The sequence below is a fragment of the Zootoca vivipara genome, chromosome 15, assembly GCF_965207765.1.
Source record: "Zootoca vivipara chromosome 15, rZooViv2.hap1.1, whole genome shotgun sequence".
In the NCBI taxonomy this organism is placed as follows: Eukaryota; Metazoa; Chordata; class Lepidosauria; order Squamata; family Lacertidae; genus Zootoca; species Zootoca vivipara.
Window position 1 is genome coordinate 19,574,267 of NC_142598.1, and position 23,467 is coordinate 19,597,733.

The 23,467-nt window shown below is 44.1% G+C and overlaps 1 protein-coding gene across 1 annotated transcript in view; it reads left to right on the forward strand.

The window, feature by feature from the left end:
• SHB (SH2 domain containing adaptor protein B) overlaps window positions 1-23,467 on the forward strand; it is a 151,390-nt gene that overhangs the window by 86,618 nt on the left and 41,305 nt on the right. Inside the window, exons 3-4 of the mRNA XM_035097025.3 lie at window positions 10,463-10,678; window positions 22,837-23,011. Coding sequence (XP_034952916.1) covers window positions 10,463-10,678; window positions 22,837-23,011 — 391 coding nt within the window. The remainder of the gene's footprint in view (window positions 1-10,462; window positions 10,679-22,836; window positions 23,012-23,467) is intronic.

Genomic DNA, 23,467 nt, shown 5'->3' on the forward strand with positions numbered 1-23,467 from the left:
CAACAGGAATCTGTTGCCAGTGGGCTGCAGTCCGACTGCTGTCAACCTTACCTTGCCAGCTGTTGCTGACTTCTGTAATGCTATGACTAATTCTTCAACAGCAGTTCTCTTCGAGGGCTGTAACTTCCCCCTCAAGGAAAGTTTCTTTTACATCCTTGAGATGCAAGACTGAAGTCCAGAATAACCTGCAGCCCCTCTTAATGAAATAACTCTCTTCCTTTTAAATAATAATAATAATAATAATAATAATAATAATAATAATAATAATAATTACTGTCTGGCTTGGTTCATCTGTGAACAGTTTCCCAGGTTTAGGCACATTTTTCTGAATTAAATAATAATAGTAGTTACATTTTAATCTCTCTCTCTCTCTCTCTCTCTCTCTCTCTCTCTCTCTCTCACACACACACACACACACACAGCTTACATTTAGAACACAATACAGTAAGAATTACTGTGAACAGAGTTTCCCAAGTTTAGGCACATTTTTCTGAATTAAATAATAATAGGCAGTTACATTTTAATCTCTCTCTCTCTCTCTCTCTCTCTCTCTCTCTCACACACACACACACACACACACACACACAGAGAGAGAGAGAGAGAGAGAGAGAGAGAGAGAGAGAGAGAGAGAGAGAGCTTACATTTAGAACACAATACAGTAAGAATTACATACCCACAATGAAGCCCCCATTTCCTTTGTGTCTCTGTGAGCCACTGTTCTGTCTCTGCGGCAATCACAAAAATGTTTAAAAGTACCTTTCCAACAAAAAACCAGAGTCCTTTTTGTTGGAGATAATTTAGAGGAAAATTCCCAGGTGTCAAAAAATACTTATTTATTTATGTATGCTACTACTGCGGCCTGTTTTGTTACTCAAAAATGGAAAACGAGCGAGGTCTCACCCAGAAAAATGGCAACTTAAACTGATGGAATACACACAGCTTGCAGATTTAACATATAGAATAAGAGAACAAGAAGAATGTATGTTTAAAGAAGACTGGAAAATGTTTACTGAATATATGGGTGAAAATTGTGTTTATTTAAAAACCCTGGTAGCATTAAGATAAATTCAACAATGTAAATAAGTTTTGATGGATGTAACAACAGATTACGGAATTGCTTAGTTCATGTAAAATATGCATGGATGTATGGTATGCAAAATGAACCATGGAAAGAGAAGAAGGGAAGTCATTGATTTAAGGTTGTTTAAATGAATATTTTGAAATGTAAATTAGAAAATTTATTTTTTTAAAAAAAACAAAAGCGGCAATCACAGATCAGTACCTCATGCAGAGAAGCAATGGACAGCCTCTTCAGAGGGCAGATCATTCTGCTGAGTCTCTACATCAGGAGTCGTGGGATGATCCAGTCATCCACATGGCAGAGATGTGGTAGAGCGGAAAGTGAGTGGGAGAAGGCAAGGCCGGAGCACTAAAACATGTTGACACCAAGTGGGTGCCGCCTCTGTTGGTGGGTGTTTGGGGCTCTTAGGAGTTTAAAAGTAATGAATGCCTCGCGGCAAACTAGTGCACACCAGCACATAGTCTGAAAAGCATTGCTGCAGCCTGCCTTCCTTAGCTGCTTATTGGTTTAATTAATATTCTGGGTACAAAATGCAACCCTTCCACAAACATCTGCAAGTGCTAGAGCATCGATTGGCTAGTTAGATCTCTGTCTCTTGTTGCTGGGGGGGGGAGTTTGTTAGGAACACTTTTTGAAAAGGTAAATTGAACAGGTAACTAGAACGACACAGGGATATCTTTATTGGGTTGTGATAATAATAATAATAATAATAATAATAATAATAATAATAATAATAATAACAATAATAAATTTATTATTTATACCCCGCCCATCTGGCTGAGTCTCCCCAGCCACTCTGGGCGGCTCCCAATTGAATATTAAAACAATACAGCATTAAATATTAGAAGCTTCCCTAAACAGGGCTGCCTTCAGATGTCTTTTAAAATTAGGATAGCTGCTTATTTCCTTGGCATCTGATGGGAGGGCATTCCACAGGGCGGATGCCACTACTGAGAAGGCCCTCTGTCTGGTTCCCTGTAACCTCACTTCTCACAATGAGGGAACTGCCAGAAGGCCCTCGGTGCTGGATCTCAGTGTCCGGGCTGAACGGTGGGGGTGGAGACGCTCCTTCAGGTATACAGGACCCATAATTTTGTGGGGGAGCAAGGGGTGGGGGAGAAGGATAAACATCTGGATCTGCAGTGACAGAGTAAATAAGCTGCAGTCTAGCACATGTTCGAGAATGGGCAGCAGTTGCTCTTCTTCCAGACACTAAGGTATCCCAAACCGGGGGGGGGGTCACCTGGTTTAGCCATCGTGGGAGTGCTAGCCCCACTCCCCACCCCATACATTCTCCCATATCTGTGACAGGCTTCCATTCATCCACATGTGGGAAAATGGTTGTCTCCGAAGTACCTACCAAAAAAAAAAAACCCACCAGCACTTGGATCCGACATTGCAATAGGCCATATTTGCCCACTGTCTGTGATACTGGCCAGTCCAGTTTCTACCATCAGGAATTAGCTATAGGTGTATTTGGGTGTTCTGTAGGTGGGAGAACCTATGAATAGCCAGATCTCTGGCGTTGGCAGCTAATGCGTTTATGAGGAATAACACACGAGAGACACCATATCCCTCAAAGGGTCTCAGCAATATACAGTCACATGAACCCCTCTGCACAGCCACGGAACATCATAAAGTAGCCAGTGTTCACAAATGCATGTTAAAGTACAATGCCTAGAGCTGCTGTTGCATTCCCCCCCACACACACACACAATTGCTATATTGTAGCCCTTTAAAAACTGGCCAGCATAAATAGCAGTCAGTTGTGCTCCAGCTAGAAATTGATTTCATTGGCGAGCTGTTCAGAAACCTCTGTTGCACAGAAGCTTTAATTTCCAGCATGTTATCAGCGCTGTCAGATCAGGTTAAACAAAAGCTTGGTTAACATGGATTTTCTAAAACCAAACCAAACAAAAAAACAGAAAGTTGACTGAACAGTCACAATAAGGGAGCAGATAACAAGCAGTAAGGCTCCAGGTTTGAATCTGCGGACAAAATGTGCGAATCCATTTGTCTTCCTTATTGGCGATCTATTTGGGTCAGCACTCCTCGGAGTTTGACACAGGGTTGAATCAGGCCAGATTTGTCATGGCACAGTTGATTAGCCTGCTGGTTAATGTATGTCTGTATTTAATTACCCTATATCAGTGAGGCATGCAAACCTTCCCACGCACTCGCTTCTGCACTGGATGCTTGCTTGCCTGCCTTGCTGTCAAAGAGGCTGCAGGAGGTGTGTTTTTTACACACACAGCTGTGAAGAGCCAATATTTGGGAGAAGTTGGGGGCGGGGGGCGCTTACTGTTTACTAGCAAAATGACTGCTGTTATCACGGGGCAGAATGTACACAGAGGAAGAGAGCTTCATAAAACAGATTGGAGTGAATCTTCAGACACTTCCAGGCAGGGCTGGGAGATGCCTGCAACTCTCGTAGACCGTGCTCATCTAGATGGACCAACAGCCGGGGGGGGGCAGATTTTGGCATTGCACAGGGCACTGCTGAAATTTGAGGTGCCAAGGTCCGCCACTGGCCCATGGCATTTGGGCACCTGAGATGAACCACAAAATGGAAGCTGGGAATGGGGCTTAAATCCATTCCTGGACCATGGCATACCCTGGCCTTTGCAAAATCAAGCTGCCTCCTATTTGGAGTCGAATCAATTAGTCATTTTATTTGTATGCCGCCTTTCCAAAGTTAAAACTATGCTCAAGGTGGCTTACAACGTATAAAAAACCCCCACATAACTACAAACATAAAAGCAGTTATAAATAATAAACAAAACTTCAAAAAGTATACAACCAAATTGAACAATTTCCACATAAATACAAAATACCAAAAAATTAGTATCAATTTCAATTCCAACAAAATTCCAACAAAAACCCCTCACCAGTGCCCCAACCCAAGACGAATAAATAAGCATCTGTTTGCATGCATATTTGAAAGCACCTCAAAATGTGCATTCCATGCAAAACAACCTGGGTTCTGTTTCTTGGTCATGCCATGGTAGAGAGGAATATTTGGAACCCGGATGTATTCATTCTAGGGCACTTTGCAAAGAAACACAAGTCAGTAAGACAGGTTCCTGTCCTAGAGATCTTTCAGCCTATGCATTGTCAGTGGGAAGGCCACAGCTACAAATCAAGGAATGGCAACTAGTTGCTGGAAGAAATGGAAGGGGCAAAAGTAGCAGGTACAGGATCAACACAAGCAAATATGAGGCACTGTGTTCATAGCTGTCACATAAAAGTTGCTTTCTTGTCCCTTTCATTAGGATACCATAAGTATGGTATACTAGGGGCTGCTGCCCCTGCTCACATTGCTCGGCGACCCTGCCCTGACTTCATACCAATCCAGGATTGTGAAGAGCAAAACAGTTCCTTCACTGGGGGCTGCATGATGACAGTCTTACATTTTTAAGTTTATAAAAAGGAATCTGAGAGCGCGGATACAAACTTCATGGTTGTCTGTAGAATTTTTGCAGTTCAAAGCTCCCCCAGCCCTTTTGAAATAGATCATTTTATGGTGCAGGAAACCTTTGCAGATGCATTAAAAAGCACGTGTGTCTCTGTGTTTTGTGGAACAGCCCTCCCAACCCCGGTTGGCAGAGATGGAGCCATGAAAGAGGCCGAGTATACTCCATGTCAGTTCCCAGCTGTCGCCTGGGCCCTCCGCCAGTTACCGAGCTTGGTTACGACAAATTTAAGCAAGCAAAGGGTGATCAAAGGTGATCTATTTCTCAAGAGAGCCCAGTCCCCGGTGACTCAGAGGACTGGGCAAACAGCCAGGGTTACTGCTCCCAGAGGGCCCCTTCCCATTTCCTCCAAAGCACAGGTATCCTACACAGAGGTCTTTTGGGGGAGTTGGCACAGCGAGGAGGCACCAACCCTCTAGTCCACATTCTAACAGCTGTTTAATCGCTTCTGGGTCCTGGAGCAACTGCATAACCTTTCATCTCTGTTCCTTAATCCTCAGGGGCACTTAAAGGCCTGTGGTGCAGAGCTGAATTGAATCCAGCATTTTGAAATGCCAACACTTATCTTAGTAGTTTGTACTGTGGCATCTAACTCTACATCCTAGCTTGGTCAAGAGCCCAGTTACCTCCCGTCTTCTAAATTAACCTTTCCTTGCTGCATCTTTTTTGGTTGCCTTGACAGAGAATGCATTTCAGTTTCAGCATCAAATGCCACTGGATGTATTTCCAGCCATTAAATCTTTGTTCCCATCTTTAAGATCCCCCTCCCCACCCCACTTCCCTCTGTGCGGCAGATAGTTTGCCATGAATGCAGTAGACTCTCCTCCTTCACTTCTTCTCTTTAGTAAGCTGGGGCAGCTAACCTGGCTTAGTGTTACATCCACACTGGAGATCGTGGTTTGTTTCACCCCAGGCAAACCAGTTTGTTGAGCCATGGTTTGTTCTTGGACTTACCCGCCGTGGTTTTGAATGGAAACGAACCACATTTTCTAGGTTTGCATTCAGTGTTAAGTGTGAGGACTGCAGTTTGTTGCTTCCATAGGCTAAAGAAAAAGAGTGAAATGAATCGAATCCCAGCACTGTGGTTTTCTATGAGGACTGAGCAACCCAAACTGACATGTATATGGGTAATGGGAGTCTACTGACCATGGGGAAGAAGCTGATCCCATGGAAGGGACTGGAAGGAGAGGGGTTAGCACAGGCATCCCCAAACTTCAGCCCTTCAGATGTTTTGGACTACAATTCCCACCTTCCCCAACCACTGGTCCTGTTAGCTAGGGATCATGGGAGTTGTAGGCCAAAACATCTGGAGGGCCGCATTTTGGGGATGCCTGGGCTAGCAGGTAAAGTGGGTGCTTTTCCCACTTCCCATTTTTACTTGCTCCCCAGAAAGTGGAATTTCCACCTTTAAAAGGCCCACCATACTCTACCTTCAAACCTCTCTGTCACATGTAACTTGATTCTCAGAGTTTTAACAAGCAGATAGGGGTGTCCTGACTATTCTTGAGGGTGAACCCAGCTTGGGTGTCCTGTTCCCCCCCCCTTTGTGTTTTCCCCCTGGGATTTTTCTATTTTTTGGTTTGGCCAGACAGTGTGCCAGAAGTTTCCCGTGCCAGATCTTCTAAACTCCTTCTGAATTCTAGTACATATTGTTTCACATTCTTCATACTTAGGACTTGGAAAGACAGGCATTAATCATGATAAGCTAAAACTGGCTCCTTTCCCCCCCAGTGCCTAACAAAAGATAGCTTCTTCAGTTTCCGTATTAAATGAGTATGTTGTGTGTATTTTTAACAGCAAAAATTAAACCCAGCTTTTGAGAATCCTCACTAATTTCTAGGATGGGTCGGCTCGGTTTAGTTTAAAGGCACTGGGGACTGTGTGCTTACCCTCGGTCCTGGGGTTCCTTCCAGATTTCATATGCAATATTTTTTTAATAAAAAAAAACAGACCCAAGAGTATTTACTCTTATGTTGCTGCAACTAGTTTCGGAGAATTACAGTTGCTATCAAGCTGCAGTTCTGTGCATACTAAATGGGGGATAAATCCCTTAAATTAACTGGGACTTTCTTCCTAGTAAGCGTGCAAAGAATTTCATTTTAGGAATACGTCCAGACCCTAGTACACGCGTCTCATTAGCTGCTGCCATATCACAAATGAAACATGGCAGAATCTAACTTGGCATGCCATACATTTGGGTTCTACCAACGAACACTAGCTATCTTACTTAACATTAAAACAATGTGAATTCCATACCATGGGAATCTGTGAGAATACATAAACATATACTGGGCACAGAAAGTCCGTCATTATAATAAAAAATCTAGCAGTGACAATTTGTGCCTTTTAAAGTTTTGTTTAACAGTGCATTGCAATAGTACAATCTGGAAATCACAAGATTGTGAATGGCCATGGCCAGGCTCAATTTATCCAGGAAAGGGTGCAGTTGGCGTGCCATCCAAACCCAATAAAAAAGGCATGCCAGTCACTGACTGCCACCACCTGAGCCAGATCAGCTTCAAGTCTGTGGCTTCAAGGAGCATGCAGTCCCTATTTGTAGATCCAGGGCCTATTTGTAGATTATCCCCCAGCCAACATAACCCTGGCTGAAATCCACAGACATGCAATTTGCAGGATGCCCTTAGGAAAGATGTGTCTTGGTGCACAATTTCCTCCTAATGTTGTAAGGGTAAAGTAAGATGGGTGGCTGCTTGAGATTGCTGTCCTTGAAGAAAGGATGGGAATTGGGGGGGGGGGAGAAGTGAAAGGCAGGGCAGCAAGGGACAAGCACTAAAATTAACAGTTCAATTATTTACATGTCTACGCGGAATAAGACCCCACTGAATTAAGTAGTGTTCATTCCCAAGTTAGTGGATATCAGATTGCAGCGGGTATATAAAAACAGGTGCTGGTTGGGGTTTATACTTTTCCATTTTAGCCCCTCTTACCTGTTAATAACATTTTATATGACACTGAAAATTAGACGGGGGCCGTACTGTCACGGAACTTATATCAATAAGCATGATTTTACAACAAAAGGGCATTTTCTTCATTGACATTAAGAGATCAAAGGATAATATTAATAATCACAAAACCAGGGCATTATAATGTAATCTTCAAAGAGAGCTTGAAATGGTCTCTTTGAAGCCTTTTGTTCAGGGCAGTCTTTCAATTGCTCTTCTCCACACCCCCAGTCATTCTCTCTCTCTCTCTCTCTCTCTCTCTCTCTCTCTCTCTCATATATATATATATATATATATATATATATATATATATATATCTGTATGTATATACTCCTCATGGCCTTGTAATCCCCAAAGCTAGGCTCCCAAGTAAGTAGAGTTGACACACACAGTTTGATTATTCCTTGGTCGTTCCAAGCTGCATTTTAAAGAAAGCAGTAGTAGCAATTACAGCTTTCATGATGGAAAATGCCCCAGTTCTGCCTCTTAAGTATAGCTGATACTTAGGTATTCTGGTCCAGGCAGAGCTGTCAGAATCCATCATGTTAGCGCTGTGCTTACAGCACAGTTTGTGAAGGGGAAGTGTATTTTGATTTCACTTTCAGGAAATCCTTCCCATTGACTACGGCTGAGTAAAATTGAAACTCAAAACAAATTAAAGGTGATTTAATATCGGTATGCCTAGACAATGGCCTTATGGGAAACGTAATGCTTAACCATAGTGCTCCCTCCCCACCCCTTTAATCATGGTTCAGCACTGCGTGTAAATACCTAAACCGTGGTTAAGGGTTGGCTTCAAAACTGAAAGTGAGATCATGGCTTGAAGTAAGTTTGCGTTAGCTATTATTATCATTAAGCATTAAGTTGACATTGACCAAACCATGGTTACATACATTCCAACATGACACAGCCCAAATCCGGGACACCAACTTTTGGGTTTGCACTCCTGTGTGAGTCATGTGACCCCACATGAGATTGCAGTCCCCCCCCCAAAAAAAGCGCTTTTCGCAGACACAGTGCCCAAAAATGCACATTTTGGGGCGCTGCACAAGATCACAGCCCCAAAAATGCTTTTTCAGGGCAGCGATCTTGCGCAGCCCACCCACCCACCCACCCCAAAAAGCCACATGTTTTTGGATGCCATGCTTAAAAAAAAGTGCAGCCCCAAATTACGTGATATTGTGACGGCCATTTTGATCACTGAACTTTCTCAAGAAAAATGAGGTGTCCCTTTTTTCTGGGGCAGTTGATGGATATGTTGTTCCTTTATGCCTTATGCCAAGCAGGTCCTGTTGGTGCCTCACTAGACACAAACTCTGGGAACAGTTTTTAGTTCAGGCAGTTTTACTGTTTAGATGTAAGAGGATCTTAAGCAGGGTTAAGGCAAGAGACTAGGGTTGAGGCTAGCCACAGTTAAGTGTTACATTTGCAGCAGGCTAGTCTCTTCTCTTTTTGTTGTTAGGTGAATGTTCATGATTTCTCTCTAAAAGACAGAGAACCACTACTTCCATCTCCATCACTCTCCATCACTACTGAGGTCCAGTGCTGAGGGCCTTCTGGCGGTTCCTTCGCTGCGAGAAGCCAAGTTACAGGGAACCAGGCAGAGGGCCTTCTCGGTAGTGGCACCCGCCCTGTGGAACGCCCTCCCTCCAGATGTCAAAAAGAAAAATAACTACCAGACTTTTAGAGGACATCTGAAGGCAGCCCTGTTTAGGGAAGCTTTTAATCTTTAAGAAATTAGTGTATTTTAATATTTCTGTTGGAAGCCGCCCAGAGTGGCTGGGGAAACCCAATCAGATGGGCGGGGTATAAATTATTATTATTATTATTATTATTATTATTATTATTATTATTATTATTATACCTGCCCTGTCACTTCCCGATTTCATTGACAAACAATAAAAATAGCTTGTGACTTAAGCCAAATGTTTGACAAGTCTTCTGTATTATGGATTTCTAAGGCAGGAGGCTGCGATTCGTCCCTGAATTTGCCCAAGCCGCTTACAATTTGATTCAGGCCCTTAGGAATTTCAAGTATTTATTCAGCCTTCAGCTCATGAGCTTCCAGCATTCAGCAAATCCTGTCTTAGCCAGCCCAATATTGACCATCCAATGCTGATTTCATATGTGAATTTTAGAAACATGAAGGCGCATAATGATTCAGCATGAATTGGTGGGAGGGACCTACCGGTATGATAGCTTAAGATGAGCAGACTTCAAAAATGGGGTATTAAATTTCTACCCCAGATTTCATATAAGACGTTATTGTTCCCAGAGATTGTCAAGCCCCTAAGATGCCATAATATAGTGGTACCTCGAAAGTCGAACAGAATCTGTTCTGGAAGTCCGTTCGACTTCCAAAACGTTCGGAAACCAAGGCACAGCTTCTGATTGGCTGCAGGAAACTCCTGCAGCCAATCAGAAGCCACGTCGGACGTTCGGGTTCCAAAGAACATTTGCAAACCGGAACACTCACTTCCGGTTTTGCGGCATCCGGGAGCCAAAACGTTTGACTCACAAGGTGTTCATGAACCAAGAAACGACTGTACATGAAATTGTGGGGTGGGGCTGTGTTAGGCCTCTTGAGCTGCAGATAAAACAGGCTTTCTCTAAACTATTGCTTTAATTAGGGTAACATTTCTTATCTTCCCTGCTATTTTGGTTGATTTATTTTGCCATCTGGCAGAAGAAAAAAGAGAGAGGGAGAAACTACTAAATGTTGCAAGTGTTCTAGTAAACTGTTATTGAAATCATTGATCTGCTTCTTGTCTTTTTCTGCTCGAGAGGGAAAGTTAAATATGGAAACCTTTTAGCAGCTTCCTATTTCTGTACGGTGCCGTTTTGATGTTTGCATTCGTCCGCCATCTAGTAGGGCTTCCCCACCCCCTGCCCTCATGCTTGTAAGCAAGCAAATTAACCCAATTATTTCTTTTACCTCCCTATAGAATTCCAGAGGCAAGACAGTGTAAAGCCCCAGCAGACAGACATCCAGCTGTACGACACACCTTACGAACCTGAAGGCAATGGCGTGGAGTCGGATTCGGAAAGCGTCGTGAGTCAGCGCTTGAGAGAGAGCAAGTTGCCACAGGACGACGACAGGCCTGCAGACGAATATGACCAGCCGTGGGAGTGGAACAAGGTCTCTATTCCAGCTTTAGCAGGTGAGGCCTTTGGAGCAAATCTTTGCAGCTCTGTTTTTATGTCTTGCAAGAGACACCAAAGAGCATTTTAGAACATGGCAAAGGAGCTCCAGTGGTTTTGAGCGCTGGACGTTTCTGACCGGACTATTCTGGCTGTTATTATCGTTATCATTATTAATTGATTAAATTTGTATACAGTCGTACCTTGGTTGTCAAACGCCCTGGAACTCGGACGTTTTGGCTCCCGAACGCTGCAAACCCGGAAGCGATTGTTCTGGTTTGCAAATGTTCTTTTGGAACCCAAACTGCCAACAGGGTTTCTGCGGCTTCTGATTGGCTGCAGGAGATTCCCGCAGCCAATCTGAAGCCGCGCCTTGGTTTCCAAACGTTTTGGAAGTTGGACGGACTTCCGGAACGGATTCCGTTTGACTTCCAGGGTACGACTGTACAGTGGAACCTCGGTTTTCGAACGTAATCCATTCCAGAAGACCGTTCGAGTTCTGAAACTTTTGAAAACCGAAAACTCAGTACGGAAGCCTCAATATGGAACACTCAATACGGAAGCCACATGGCATGTTAGACTTCCGAAGCGAGTTCGGAAACCGAAGCATTTACTTCCGGGTTTACGGCATTCGAAAACCAAAATGTTCAAAAACGGAGATGTTCGAGAACCGAGGTTCCACTGTACCGCCCTTAATCCAAAGATCACAGGGTAGTTCACACCACAAAAAACGAAATGAAATGAATATGTAGTAAAACCAAGGCTTTTTTTCAGCCAGAACTTACTGGAACTCAGTTCTAGCACCTCTCAGGCGGGCACTATATTGCCATTCTAAGAGAACGACGGAGGCGTTCATGGTGTGGTCCAGCACCTCTTTGCTAGAAAAATAACACTGAATAAAACAGAAACAAGAATAAAAACAAACCAATAACCCCCCACCCCCCAAACACATTCAAAAGGTCATAGCATGTTAATCAACCAAAGGTCAGGTTGAAGAGAAATGTATTAGCTTGGCACCTAAAGATATATAATGAAGACGTCAGGTGAACCCCCTAGAGGAGAGCATTCTGCAAGTGGGGAGCCACCACAGAAAATGCCCGTTCTTGTGTTGCTACGCTCCAGACCTCATGTGGTGGAGACACATGAAGACAGGTCTCAGGTGATGATCACCATCTTCTCAAACCAGCTGCTCTTCCCTGGTTTGAGGCAGACCGAAATACAGGCGAGGTCTGTGGGTGCTGCTGTTACTCGAGGGCACTTGCCATTCTGTGAAGGTGAATACAGGTTTGGAGCCTTCAGGAGATGTTACCCCATTTCCTTTCACTGAAAACGAATGCTGTGCTTACTCATAACTGTGTAACCGGATGCTGGAATGATTCCTTATCGCTAATTGAATTCCTGGCACAAGTGGCTGCTATTGCAAAAGAAGAAAAGAGCGGGCGGGGGGGGGGCGGTTGATTTCCTTAGCCTATCTGTCTGTTCCTGTGTTGTGTTTAAATGTTTTACTTAAATTGGGCTGCAGTCGATGAGGAGAAACCTGTGTGTTAGAAAATGTTCTTCTACATCCCACAATGTACCTTTTTTTCCTATGTGAGGCTATGGCTGGGAAGCAAATTTATGCCTCCCTCTCTTTTCCACTCTATGTTTATGCTTCGTTAGTTTTCTATGTAATTGAAAAACCTGATTAGCACACTTCTTACACCCATGGTGTACAGAATAAGAACCAGGTATATCTAACACCAAGGACCATACCCAGTGGGTGGGAGATGGTGCTCCTGGGAATATTCCTATTCTCTTCCCTAAATGTTTAGGTTTGGGTTCGTTTTCTTTTACAAATCATCCCTAGCTTTTTTGGGGGTAGGCAGTGTAAACCAATTTTTCAGACTAAGCACCCCACCTTTCAGCCCTAAATGGCCTCGGTCCAGTATACCTGAAGGAGCGTCTCCACCTCCATCATTCTGCCCGGACACTGAGGTCCAGCACCGAGGGCCTTCTGGCAGTTCCCTCGTTGCGAGTAGCCAAGTTGCAGGGAACTAGGCAGAGGGCCTTCTCGGTGGTGGCACCCACCCTGTGGAACGCCCTCCCATCAGATGTCAAAGAGAAAAACAGCTACCAGATTTTAGAAGACATCTGAAGGCAGCCCTGTTTAGGGAGGCTTTTAATGTTTAATAGATTATTGTGTTTTATTTTTCTGTTGGAAGCTGCCCAGAGTGGCTGGGGAAACCACTTATTATTATTATTATTATTATTATTATTATTATTATTATTATTATTATTATTATTTCAGCCAATGAAGGCAAATAGACTTGGACGCTTCCAAGCACTTGACAGGGGTTTTGTCTGTTTATTATCAAGGCAGACCCACACCATATATTAAAAGCACGGTCAAAATACATTTAGAAGCACACAGCTCCCCCACCCAAGAATCCTGCAAACTGTAGTGTCCCCCCCACATATCTACAATTTCCAGTACCATTAACAAACTACAGTTCCTATGATTATTTTAAAGGGGGGTCATGTGCTTTAAATGTGTGTTGGGTGTGTTTTAAATGTATGGCATGGATCCGCCCTTGGCCACAGATATTTTGCTGCCTGAGGTGGAGCCCAGATGGCACTGGTATGCACATGCATGTGCACACAACCATCAGGGCCACAACTTTGAAACTCTTGCTCCCATCACCCAAACACCAATCCTGCCTTTGTCTTTTCTCTCCCTGCCTTGCCAACTGAAGCAGGTTACTTCACCCTGTTGCATTGCAAAGCCCCCTCTGTTTTTTGTTCTGTTTTTGTTTTGTTTTTTGTTATTTAAAAAATGGAGAACCTTAAATTCAACCAGATTAATTTACATGTATTTTAGGTTTTTGCACCCACCACAATATTTCAGGCTCGGGTGCTGCTATTAACCAAATATACCCCTACCTAACAAACCTGCCGCCAAATTTCAAGGCAAACCTGCTGCCAGATTTTAAGGCCCTCATTCAACATTCAGGCACCTTGTTTTACACTAGGGAAGGGGAATTTATTTTGTTCAAGTGATGCTGGTTTTAGTCAAACTAAACCACCCTTTTTTGTAAGCGATGCTGCAACTTTAATGCTGCCTTCTTGGAGAGCAAACTGGATTGAGGTGTGGTTTGCATAATAGATGGGAACTGTTACAGAAGATTTTGACTGGAGAGTTTAATATAGTGCAATGCAAAGATTGAGACAGGGAAAAAAATACACATCAGTTTAGGGGGAAATGTAGGAGTCTTAACTTGCCAACTGGACAAGCTCAGTCTGTGACATAAATTAATACAATGAGCTTGGCTTCCAACACACAATATAAAGGGTCTCAGCCAAGTGAAGACAATTTAAAAAGCAAACCAGTGACTCCTCTAAATCCTCAACAGAAATATTCTGCCAGAAAATTCTCCTTGATGGTATGTATGTGAGGAGCTGAGGACGTTGGATGGTGAGGTGTAGTCTGGCATATTGCTGAGCACGTAAGATGGCAAAAGCCTTCCTCCTCTGCCCTTCATATATGAGTGTGGCATAGGGAGGAAGGGTTCTCATGCAAAACGTACAATTTATAGTTGCTCAATTAAGTCATCATGCCAAACCATGTTTCCTATGGATGAGGAAAGCCATGGTTTACAACTGCCACTCAGCAGTTGAGGATCAAGGTAAGTGAGTCCCAATTCTTCTTTGCTATCTGGTCTCAAATTATGGTTTATCATTTCAAGCGCCACACATGCTATGGTTAAGCTTCCTGAACGATGCCTTGCTGTGATGCCTAAGCATGTTTGCAGATAAGAGTAAGAGATGAGCCATGCACAAGCTGTTCATGCCCATATTCCTCCTCCTAGTAGTAGTTCATGCTGGGGAGAAGCAAACCACAATCCCTTGTTTAGGGTTGCATCCAAGCCAGAACTTGTGGTTTGTTCTGCTCCAAACAAACCACAATGATAAGCCAAGGTTTGTTACTGGTTTATGGTTACCAGATGTGCAAATACAACCACACTGTTGAGGCAGGCAAAGTTTAAGTTTCACATTTTGTGTTCAGTATGAAAAATGCACCATATGTACCTCCATAATACTCTTTACTTGAAGGTGGATATGAAAAAATACCTTGGCTTAGAATAAACCTCTCTTATCATGCTAAACCCAGCTGGAACTTTTCTGTATTGCTGTGTACAGTCTGCACCAGGCATTGGGCTTATTACTTGACACTCATTAATGGCTCTTAAAGCCAATTTCATATCTTAATGACTTAAGTAAATACCCTGAGTAGCTTGTACCCAGCTGGTAGTGTGTATCTGAATAGGCCTCTGTTTGGAGTCCCTATACCTGGTTTGATCATGTATGATGGGCAAAACAACAGCTGCAGGAGAAGGTTGCTACTTGTTCTTTGGCGATCAGAAGGCTTTTATGATCTTGACTGTTTGCATTTGCTCAGTAGTAGGGTTATTTATTCTCATTAGACTGCTGGACAGAAGACTGTCACTACTTTTGCACAAACAGATGAGGTGCCTTACTCTTGCCAGCAAACTTTGAAAGTTATTTGGGAAGACAAGCCAGGCAGCTGAATGAATTATGGCATCCCTATATGGTGCCAGGAATTATGTACACACAGAAAACTTCAGCTGCTCCTGTGATTGTGATGAGTAGACACTTTTTATCTACCCAAATGGATGTTGGGCCTGGCTGTCTAGGAATGGGAGATACGGTATTAAAATATTGCTGTATGTCAAGACAGCTAGCTACGGGAGGAGGACCATGTAAGCTATGATAGCTAAATCATTATTTTTCTCTACAGAGGCAATGTAGCTCTAAAACTGGGGTAGCCAATGTGGGGCTTTTCATATGACATTGAACTACAACTCCCATCATCTCAATGGTTAGCCATGCTTGCTGAGAGGTAATGGGAGTTGAAAATCCCACAATACTCAGGAAGCATCAGCCACCATGCTCTGGAGGACGAGAAATGTTGTTGCCTTCTTTAACCCAGAAATCTCTGGTACCTAGAGCTGCAAACTGCACAGCCCACCACCACCCCCATTTTTCCTTTAAATCATGAAACCCCCTCCCCCCCAAAAATCAGTCACTTAAGGGTCAACCTGGATGCGATAGCAACAAGCTCATGTGTGCATTTAAACTGTTTAATCCTGACCTGTCACAGACACCCAGAAGTTGGGAGGTTATTAGAGGGGGGGCGAGAAGGGGAGTGTGGGCGAGGAGTGCAGAATCCTTACCCCTTTGCAGCCCATCTAGCCAAATCTTTTTCTCTTAGCCCTCCATCTGTTTTGGACTACAACTCCCATCATTCCCAGCTAGCACGGCCAATGGTCAAAGATGATGGTTGCTGTAGTGCAGAACATCTGGAGGGCACCAAGTTGACTATCCTTGGATTAGAAGTTGAGATTAGTTTCCCCAGCCTCAAGGCTTAAAACTTACTTAAACTTAAAGAAGGTATCCAAGCAGCTTTAGCTCATAATATACAGTGGTACCTCACAAGACGAAAGCATTTTGCGATGTTTTTGCTGACTTGCAAGACAAAGTTTTCTATGGCTGTGCTTCGCAAGACAAAATTTTTGCGGGTTTTTTCCCCTGCAGCAAACCACGCTTCGCAAGACGAAATTATCGCATGACTCCTGACTCCCAGCCAGCATGGCAAGTGGTTAGGGATGACAGGAGTCTTAGTCCTGTGGCCCAAGGATGTCCTCTCCTTGCTATGCAGTCTACTGTTAGCCATACCTGCCATTCTTCGGCTAGAGTGCCACCCAGTACTTCATTTTGGCCATTATCTTCCTCAGCCTCCTTCCTCCCTTGTATGGGCTTACATATTTTTCTCCTCCTCCTCTCACTAGGCCTAGAAATGAATTCTTCAACTGCGAGGTGCAACATTTATATGAATGCGGGGGGGTATCTTTTAACCCCAGTTGTGAAACCCAGAGACTTCGTAGGGGTAGAGGAAGCAGATGAACCTTAGGCCTACTTTCAAACTCTCCACACAAGATTGAGCCATGTTTCCCTCTTCTTGGTAGAAACGAACCAGTTTCTGACAGACATTTCCCTGCAAGCCTTTCATCAGGCAAGGCCCTAAGAAATAGTAGGATAATCTTTTGAAATGGCAATTAGCCATCTCAGGCTTGTACAGTTACTTGGGAGCAAGCCCCATGGTTCATAGCTGCCAAGTTTTCCCTTTTCTCGCGAGGAAGCCTATTCAGCATAAGGGAATTTCCCTTTAAAAAAGGGAGAACTTGGCAGCTATGCCATGGTTCTCTTTGGAGCTTCCATCAAAGTCAGCAAACATATGACCGGTCTGTCAGTCATGCTAAGCTTTCCCTAACCACTTTCCAAGTGACAGCCATTCTTTCCAGCTTCATCAATAAGTCTTCTCATATTGAGGTTTCCATATTTTCCACTCACCGCATTGAAATAACTTGGAGTGCAAATGTTAATTGTAAAATGCAAGGTTTCTCTACCAAAAACATCTCATTATCAGTATGGGGGAAAGCAGGTTTTTGCCCAGTGGGTATCTAAGAAAGCTGTGCTCCCTCTACCCATTGTGAAGTATTTCAGAATGTGTTCTCTGTTACAGATTTCATTATAGGAAGACTCCCTCTGTTTGTGTGTGTCTTTTGCTTAAAAAAATCCTCATATGAGTTGTGTATTCATCAAAGTGGGCAACAGTTTTTTCCAAAGTCTGCTGCTACTCCGTGGGTTGATTGCAATTCTTGTTCTGATGCATCGGAACTGCACAGTAAACATGTTTGAACTTCTTTGAAGTTATTAGTTTTGATTGTTTTCCAAATTCAGTGAATGCCTGAGCTGCTGCTTCCCACACAGGTGCGGTGATTATGTGCAATCTAGACATGTTCCCCCCACCCACCCACCCCCGTTTTGTAGGCGGTATATGAAAAGCTAAAACAGTAGCTCAGTTGTCTGTCTGACACCGAAACAGCAATCTGAATATTTAGCGCATGATTCTTGCAACAGCAAAACACCTCCAGCTGGAGGGCAAATTTGTGTGCTGAAAAATATTCTTGAACTGTGAATAACAAAATATACGAAATCTCTTGGCCTCAAAGCTATGGGCTTGTTTGCGAAAGCTAGGGAATATATTTCCCAGAGTTCTAATAGCTTTGGATAAATAAACCCAAGAGTACTCAACCTATTGCACGGGTACTCTGGCGGCATAGGCCATGGTAAATGGCGTTTCTGTGCGCTGCTCTGGTTCAGCAGAAGCGGCTTTGTCATGCTGGCCACATGACCTGGAAGCTGTACGCCGGCTCCCTCGGCCAATAGAGCAAGATGAGCGCCGCAACCCCAGAGTCGGTCATGACTGGACCTAATGGTCAGGGGTCCCTTTACCTTTACCTTTACCCTCTTAATAGGTAAAATAAAAAAAATTCCTTCAGTAGCACCTTAAAGACCAACTAAGTTTTTATTTTGGTATGAGCTTTCGTGTGCATGCACACTTCTTCAGATACGGTATCTGAAGAAGTGTGCATGCACACGAAAGCTCATACCAAAATAAAAACTTAGTTGGTCTTTAAGGTGCTACTGAAGGAATTTTTTTTATTTTACTTCGATCCAGACCAACACGGCTACCTACCTGTAACCTCTTAATAGGTGTCAGGCATGGAGAGTCCTCCTCTCCCTTCAGTAACTTCACAGATAAGAATTAACAAGCAGTTGATAGATTTATAGTCCTTTTATTACAGCATCATGTTGCAAGCACAGTTCTCCTCAAGGAGGGCAGTTGGCCACTCTAAATCTGGACTTCCACAGCACTTAAGGTGCCAACGGGAAGTTCCTCCCCCCCCTTCTGCCTCCTTTGCTCTCTGATACGTTTGGACCTCCGAGTCCATGGTGAGGGGGGTCCCCACACACTCAAGTGACATCTTGACTAGCTGCCCCCTCCTTCTGGCTCCCTTGTCATTATTACGTAACTGGGTAACTCCTCCCTAAGCTCGAAATAAATGAATAAAAATAGTTCAGTAGCACCTTGAGGCCAACTAAGTTTGTTCTGGATATACTTATTTGGTCTCTAAGGTGCTACTGAACTATTTTTTTATTTATTTCGACTGCGTCAGACCAACACGGCTACTTACCTGAATCCTCCCTAAGCTGTTCAGCTTCTGTCTCTATCCTTCTGAACACACTGTGGACAAGTGGGGGGGGGCGACTCTTTCCCCTCCAGCTCTCCATCAGCTCTCCATCAGAGAGAAGCTGGTCTGCCATAGAATGCATTCCCCAGCCCTCGTCTTCAGACCATTCCCTGACAATAGGTTTGGGGCAACACCACACAATAACATTAGGCAGCTTGGGGAAGGCGAACTGCACTTAAACTGTAGTGCACACTAAAATAACACAGCCTCATATTTCAGATTGATCTTGAGGCATCCATAGATGTCATTGACGGGTTAGACACAGAGGAATGGTGGGAGGAACCAACTGGGAGACCCCAAGGCAGGGGTCAGCAAACTTTTTCAGCAGGGGGCCGGTCCACTGTCCCTCAGACCTTGTAGGGGGCCAGACTATATTTTGGAAAAAAATATGAACGAATTCCTATGCCCCACAAATAACCCAGAGATGCATTTTAAATAAAAGGACACATTCTACTCATGTAAAAACACCAGGCTGGCCCCACAAATAACCCAGAGATGCATTTTAAATAAATGGACACATTCTACTCATGTAAAAACATGCTGATTCCTGGACTGTCCGCGGGCCGGATTTAGAAGGCGATTGGGCCACATCCGGCCCCCGGGCCTCAGTTTGGGGACCCCTGCCCCAAGGGATGAAGGCTCAGAGCCCAGGAAGCGGTGGTGGGACCACAACAAGTGGTCAGAGGGAGAAGACTGGGAAGAGGAGGTGTCAGAAGCCAAAGAGGCAACAGGGCTTGGTGAAAAGGGAGAGTCTGTGGCAGACAGAAGTCCAGAATCAGGAAGCAGGCAACTGGGAGGAGGGAAGCCAAGAGATAGAGATTAGTCAGGCTGGTGAAAATGCCTGAGTGTTTCCTCCTGCTGCTGCAACAAGCAGGTAAGAATAGAATGTGTCTCCAGTTTTAACCTTAAAAAGTGTGTCTCAGTTAACTGAGGTTTGGGTGGAAAGTGCTCTGGTCTCATCCCATATTTGATGGACCAAATTCCCCAGTAAAAATTACGCTGTGCATGATAAATGTTAAAGTTGGTATTTTGTTATTTCAATGTGTCATTTCCTTACCATCTACACACACACACACCCTTAGGAGAGTTTCTTGTTTGACTTCTCACATGTTAAATAAGGCTTCTTTTAATTGCTTGCAGCTTTTAATTACTTGCAGGTTGTTGTAAATGAATTAGGTTCCTTCCGTGGTGTTTGGCTGCGTGATTTGTCGCAACACAAATATTCTTTCAAAGGATTACGTGCGGGTTTCTCACAAAAGATCAACAGCATTAAAGATATTTCTTATTTAGCAGAATAAATAAGTGAAACATAATTAAATTTTATGAACCATTTAAATCGGTTAATTCTTTCCAGCACCTTTGCTTCTCGATTATGATTCCATGAGCTTTTGCACATTTAATATTCATGAAACAATTCTGTAATTATACCTTTCATGCAGTGCCATTTAAAGGCCCCCTCAGATAAGACTCTCTACATGAGTTCTGCACCCACACTTTTTTAAAAAAAGTCTGTAATGTTAGAGCAAACGCATGCATGCTTTTTTTCTCCATGCACACAGGGTGAAGTAGACAAGACTGTATGCCCCAATACTGCAAGATGGCTCCCTTTCTAAATTATTTGCTGCATGTTGTCTCTTTTATCTGACCCAGTGCAGACATGATATAACTATGGTAAAAGGATAAGCAGCATGCTGGGATGTAAAACTATGCTTTGTAATGGGATTGCCTACCAGTATTTATATTAAATCTGGTTAAAGGCTGGTTAAATCTGGTTAATGGAACGCAGGTGGCGCTGTGGTCTAAACCACTGAGCCTCTTGGGCTTGCCGATCAGAAGGTTGGCGGTTCGAATCCCCGTGATGGAGTGGGCTCCTGCTGCTCTGTCCCAGCTCCTGCCAACCTAGCAGTTTGAAAGCATTCCAGTGCAAGTAGATAAACAGGTATCGCTGCAGCGGGAAGGTAAACGACATTTCCGTGCTCTCTGGCTTCTGTCACTGTGTTCCGTTGCACCAGAAGCGGTTTAGTCATGCTGGCCACATGACACGGAAAGCTGTCTGTGGACAAACGCCCACTCCCTCAGCTGCAACCGCATAGTTGCCTTTGACTGGACTTAACCATTCAGGGGTCCTTTACCTTTACCTTAAAGGCTGTATATACACCAAGCAAACACAGTTTGCCTCAACCCTTCAGCCTCTCTGCTTGCGAGGTGACAAGCCGGTCTCGAGCTCTCTCTCTGCACTGGGGGTGTGCATCAGATTCAGATGACCACAGAGGTGAAGTGGGACGTCTTGGAAAGAGATGTGGCTTGCCAGAGGCAAAGCAGGGTCTCTTTGAGGTGGTACTAGCCAAAGCAGGGTACTAATCCTTGAAGCACTTTGTGGTACATTGGTGATGCAGGTGTTGGGGGGGTGGAAGTAAAAGTAATGCCTCAAAGCTTACCATAATTCTACTTTCGGGGTGCAAGGAGAGTGAGGAAGGAGTCTGGAGATTCCTGTTGTGAACAGCAGGGTAAATCTGTAATAAGAGGGAGGTGGTTTTTCTCAGGAGGTGAATCCCTTTTCGTTCTCCCTCCTGCTGCACCCAAAAAATCTCCTAAAAACTAAGCTGCCGGTTCAGTAAAGAAACTGTGGCATATGGTTTGATGAGTATTATAGGAGTCTGTCTAGCTTCCTAAAAGAAAAACGGGTTGTTTTTTTCTCTGTCAAATAAGTCTACTGTTATTTGCCAGGAAATAATATAAATACTTAGGGCTGCTGTTCCCTGTTTTATAGTATTACACATGATAAAGCAATTGAGAAGTCTACAGATACAGGAAAGGCTTTAGCCTCCAAAAAGATGCCTAGTCTTGTCTCCAGCAACTAATGTCCCCATGCTGAAAATAATTTACCATAATACCAGCACTTTTTTCCCCTGGGGGGGACGCAGGGGGACGCATACCCCTAAACATTTTGTGAATCTAAGTCTGGCCTCAATATGAGTAGGAAAATGAAAGTACCCCTAAACATTTTTATGGGGGGAAAGCACTGCATCATAGCAATCTAAGATATGGGATATGTTTTCTTTAAATATATATACCGTATATTCCGGCGTATAAGAAGACTTTTGAGAAGATTTTCCTGGGTTAAAAAGTAGTCTTATACCAGGAATATACAGTATATATATCCCTTGTTAAGGTAATTAGGGCATTTCTTCTCACTCTTAACTATCATCCATCCTTGCTGTGTGTTGGGGAATGAGCCCTTTTTAAATAAAATTATAGAGTTGGAAGGTACCCTGAGGGTCATCTAGTCTGACCCCCTGCAATACAGGAATATGCAGCTGTCCCTTACAGTGATTGAACCTGAAACCTGCAGAGAGGGAATGGCTGTTAAACCAGTGTACATCTGTGGCATAGTTACGTCCTTAGTCTCCGTTTAATAAAGCTGGGGAGAGGGGGTGTTCTTGCTTGCAGCACAAATAACAAGCCAAGGGAATATCACCCCAGCTTTGCCTCCTACAGTTGGCAGCCGGACAAATCAGTGTACCCCCACATTGTCCTTACAAATCTGCTTATCCGCCCTAATCGTCTCTTCCAACTGCTGACGAAATCGGTGCGATTGCAAAGGGAAATGTTTCGGTGCTGTGCCGTGGCTTCAGCTTTCTGGAAATCCCCAGTAACTGTTTGCAGAGGAGAATCTCACCCATGTTCGCCCTCCTTGCCCTATGGTGAACGCCCCGTCAACACGAGCATTGCAGCTTGCAAAGTGGAACAACCCCCCCCCTCCTTCCCACTGCGCACTTTTCTGGGGGTTCTCCCAATCCCCTCAGAGGCTTTTGGTGGAGGTGGGGGGGGGGAGAGAGAGGAAAGCCCCACCACACAAGTGAAAGCCCTTGCACAGGGTTTCTGCCGATGAGCTTCCTGAAGCAAATCTGCTGATCAGAACTTCCTTTGGGACTGGGTGCTGCTGAAGATTTTGTGGGGCGCTTCTACCTGCAGGGAGTTGGTTGGTTTGGAGGTAATCGCTTTTTCCTAAATGTTTCTTTCAGCCCAATTCAATGGAGGAGAATTGAGGCAGTCGTCACCTTCCCCATCTTCGAACGATCGGCGCCGACAGCTTCGAGCGCCAGGGGGAGGCTTCAAACCTATCAAGCACGGTAGCCCCGAATTCTGTGGAATCCTGGGGGAGAGAGTGGATCCAACTATCCCACTGGAAAAACAAATGTAAGTCGAGCTGGAAGTTTGCTGTGTAGGTGGATGAGGAGAACAGCAGAAGTCTGTTTGAAGAAGGTTTTTTAGGGCCATGGTGTCTGCATTGCAGATTAGCAACAGAACTTTCTCACCTGCGTCTCTGCTTTGCTTTCCATTGCAATCACAACTCCTTGACCTGTAAAGGTGTAACAATTAGTGTATGCATTGCAAACCGGCTGGTCACATACCACATGTTAAATAAATCGGTGCATGCTTAAAACAAGCTTTAGGTCAGGCATCCCCAAACTTCAGCCCTCCAGATGTTTTGGACTACAATTCCCATCATCCCTGACCACTGGTCCTGTTAGCTAGGGATCATGGGAGTTGTAGGCCAAAGCATCTGGAGGGCCGCAGTTTGGGGGTTCCTGCTTTAGGTGGTCACCTAGAAAATGCAACATGAAATAGCTTTTGGAACATCTGGTGTTTGCA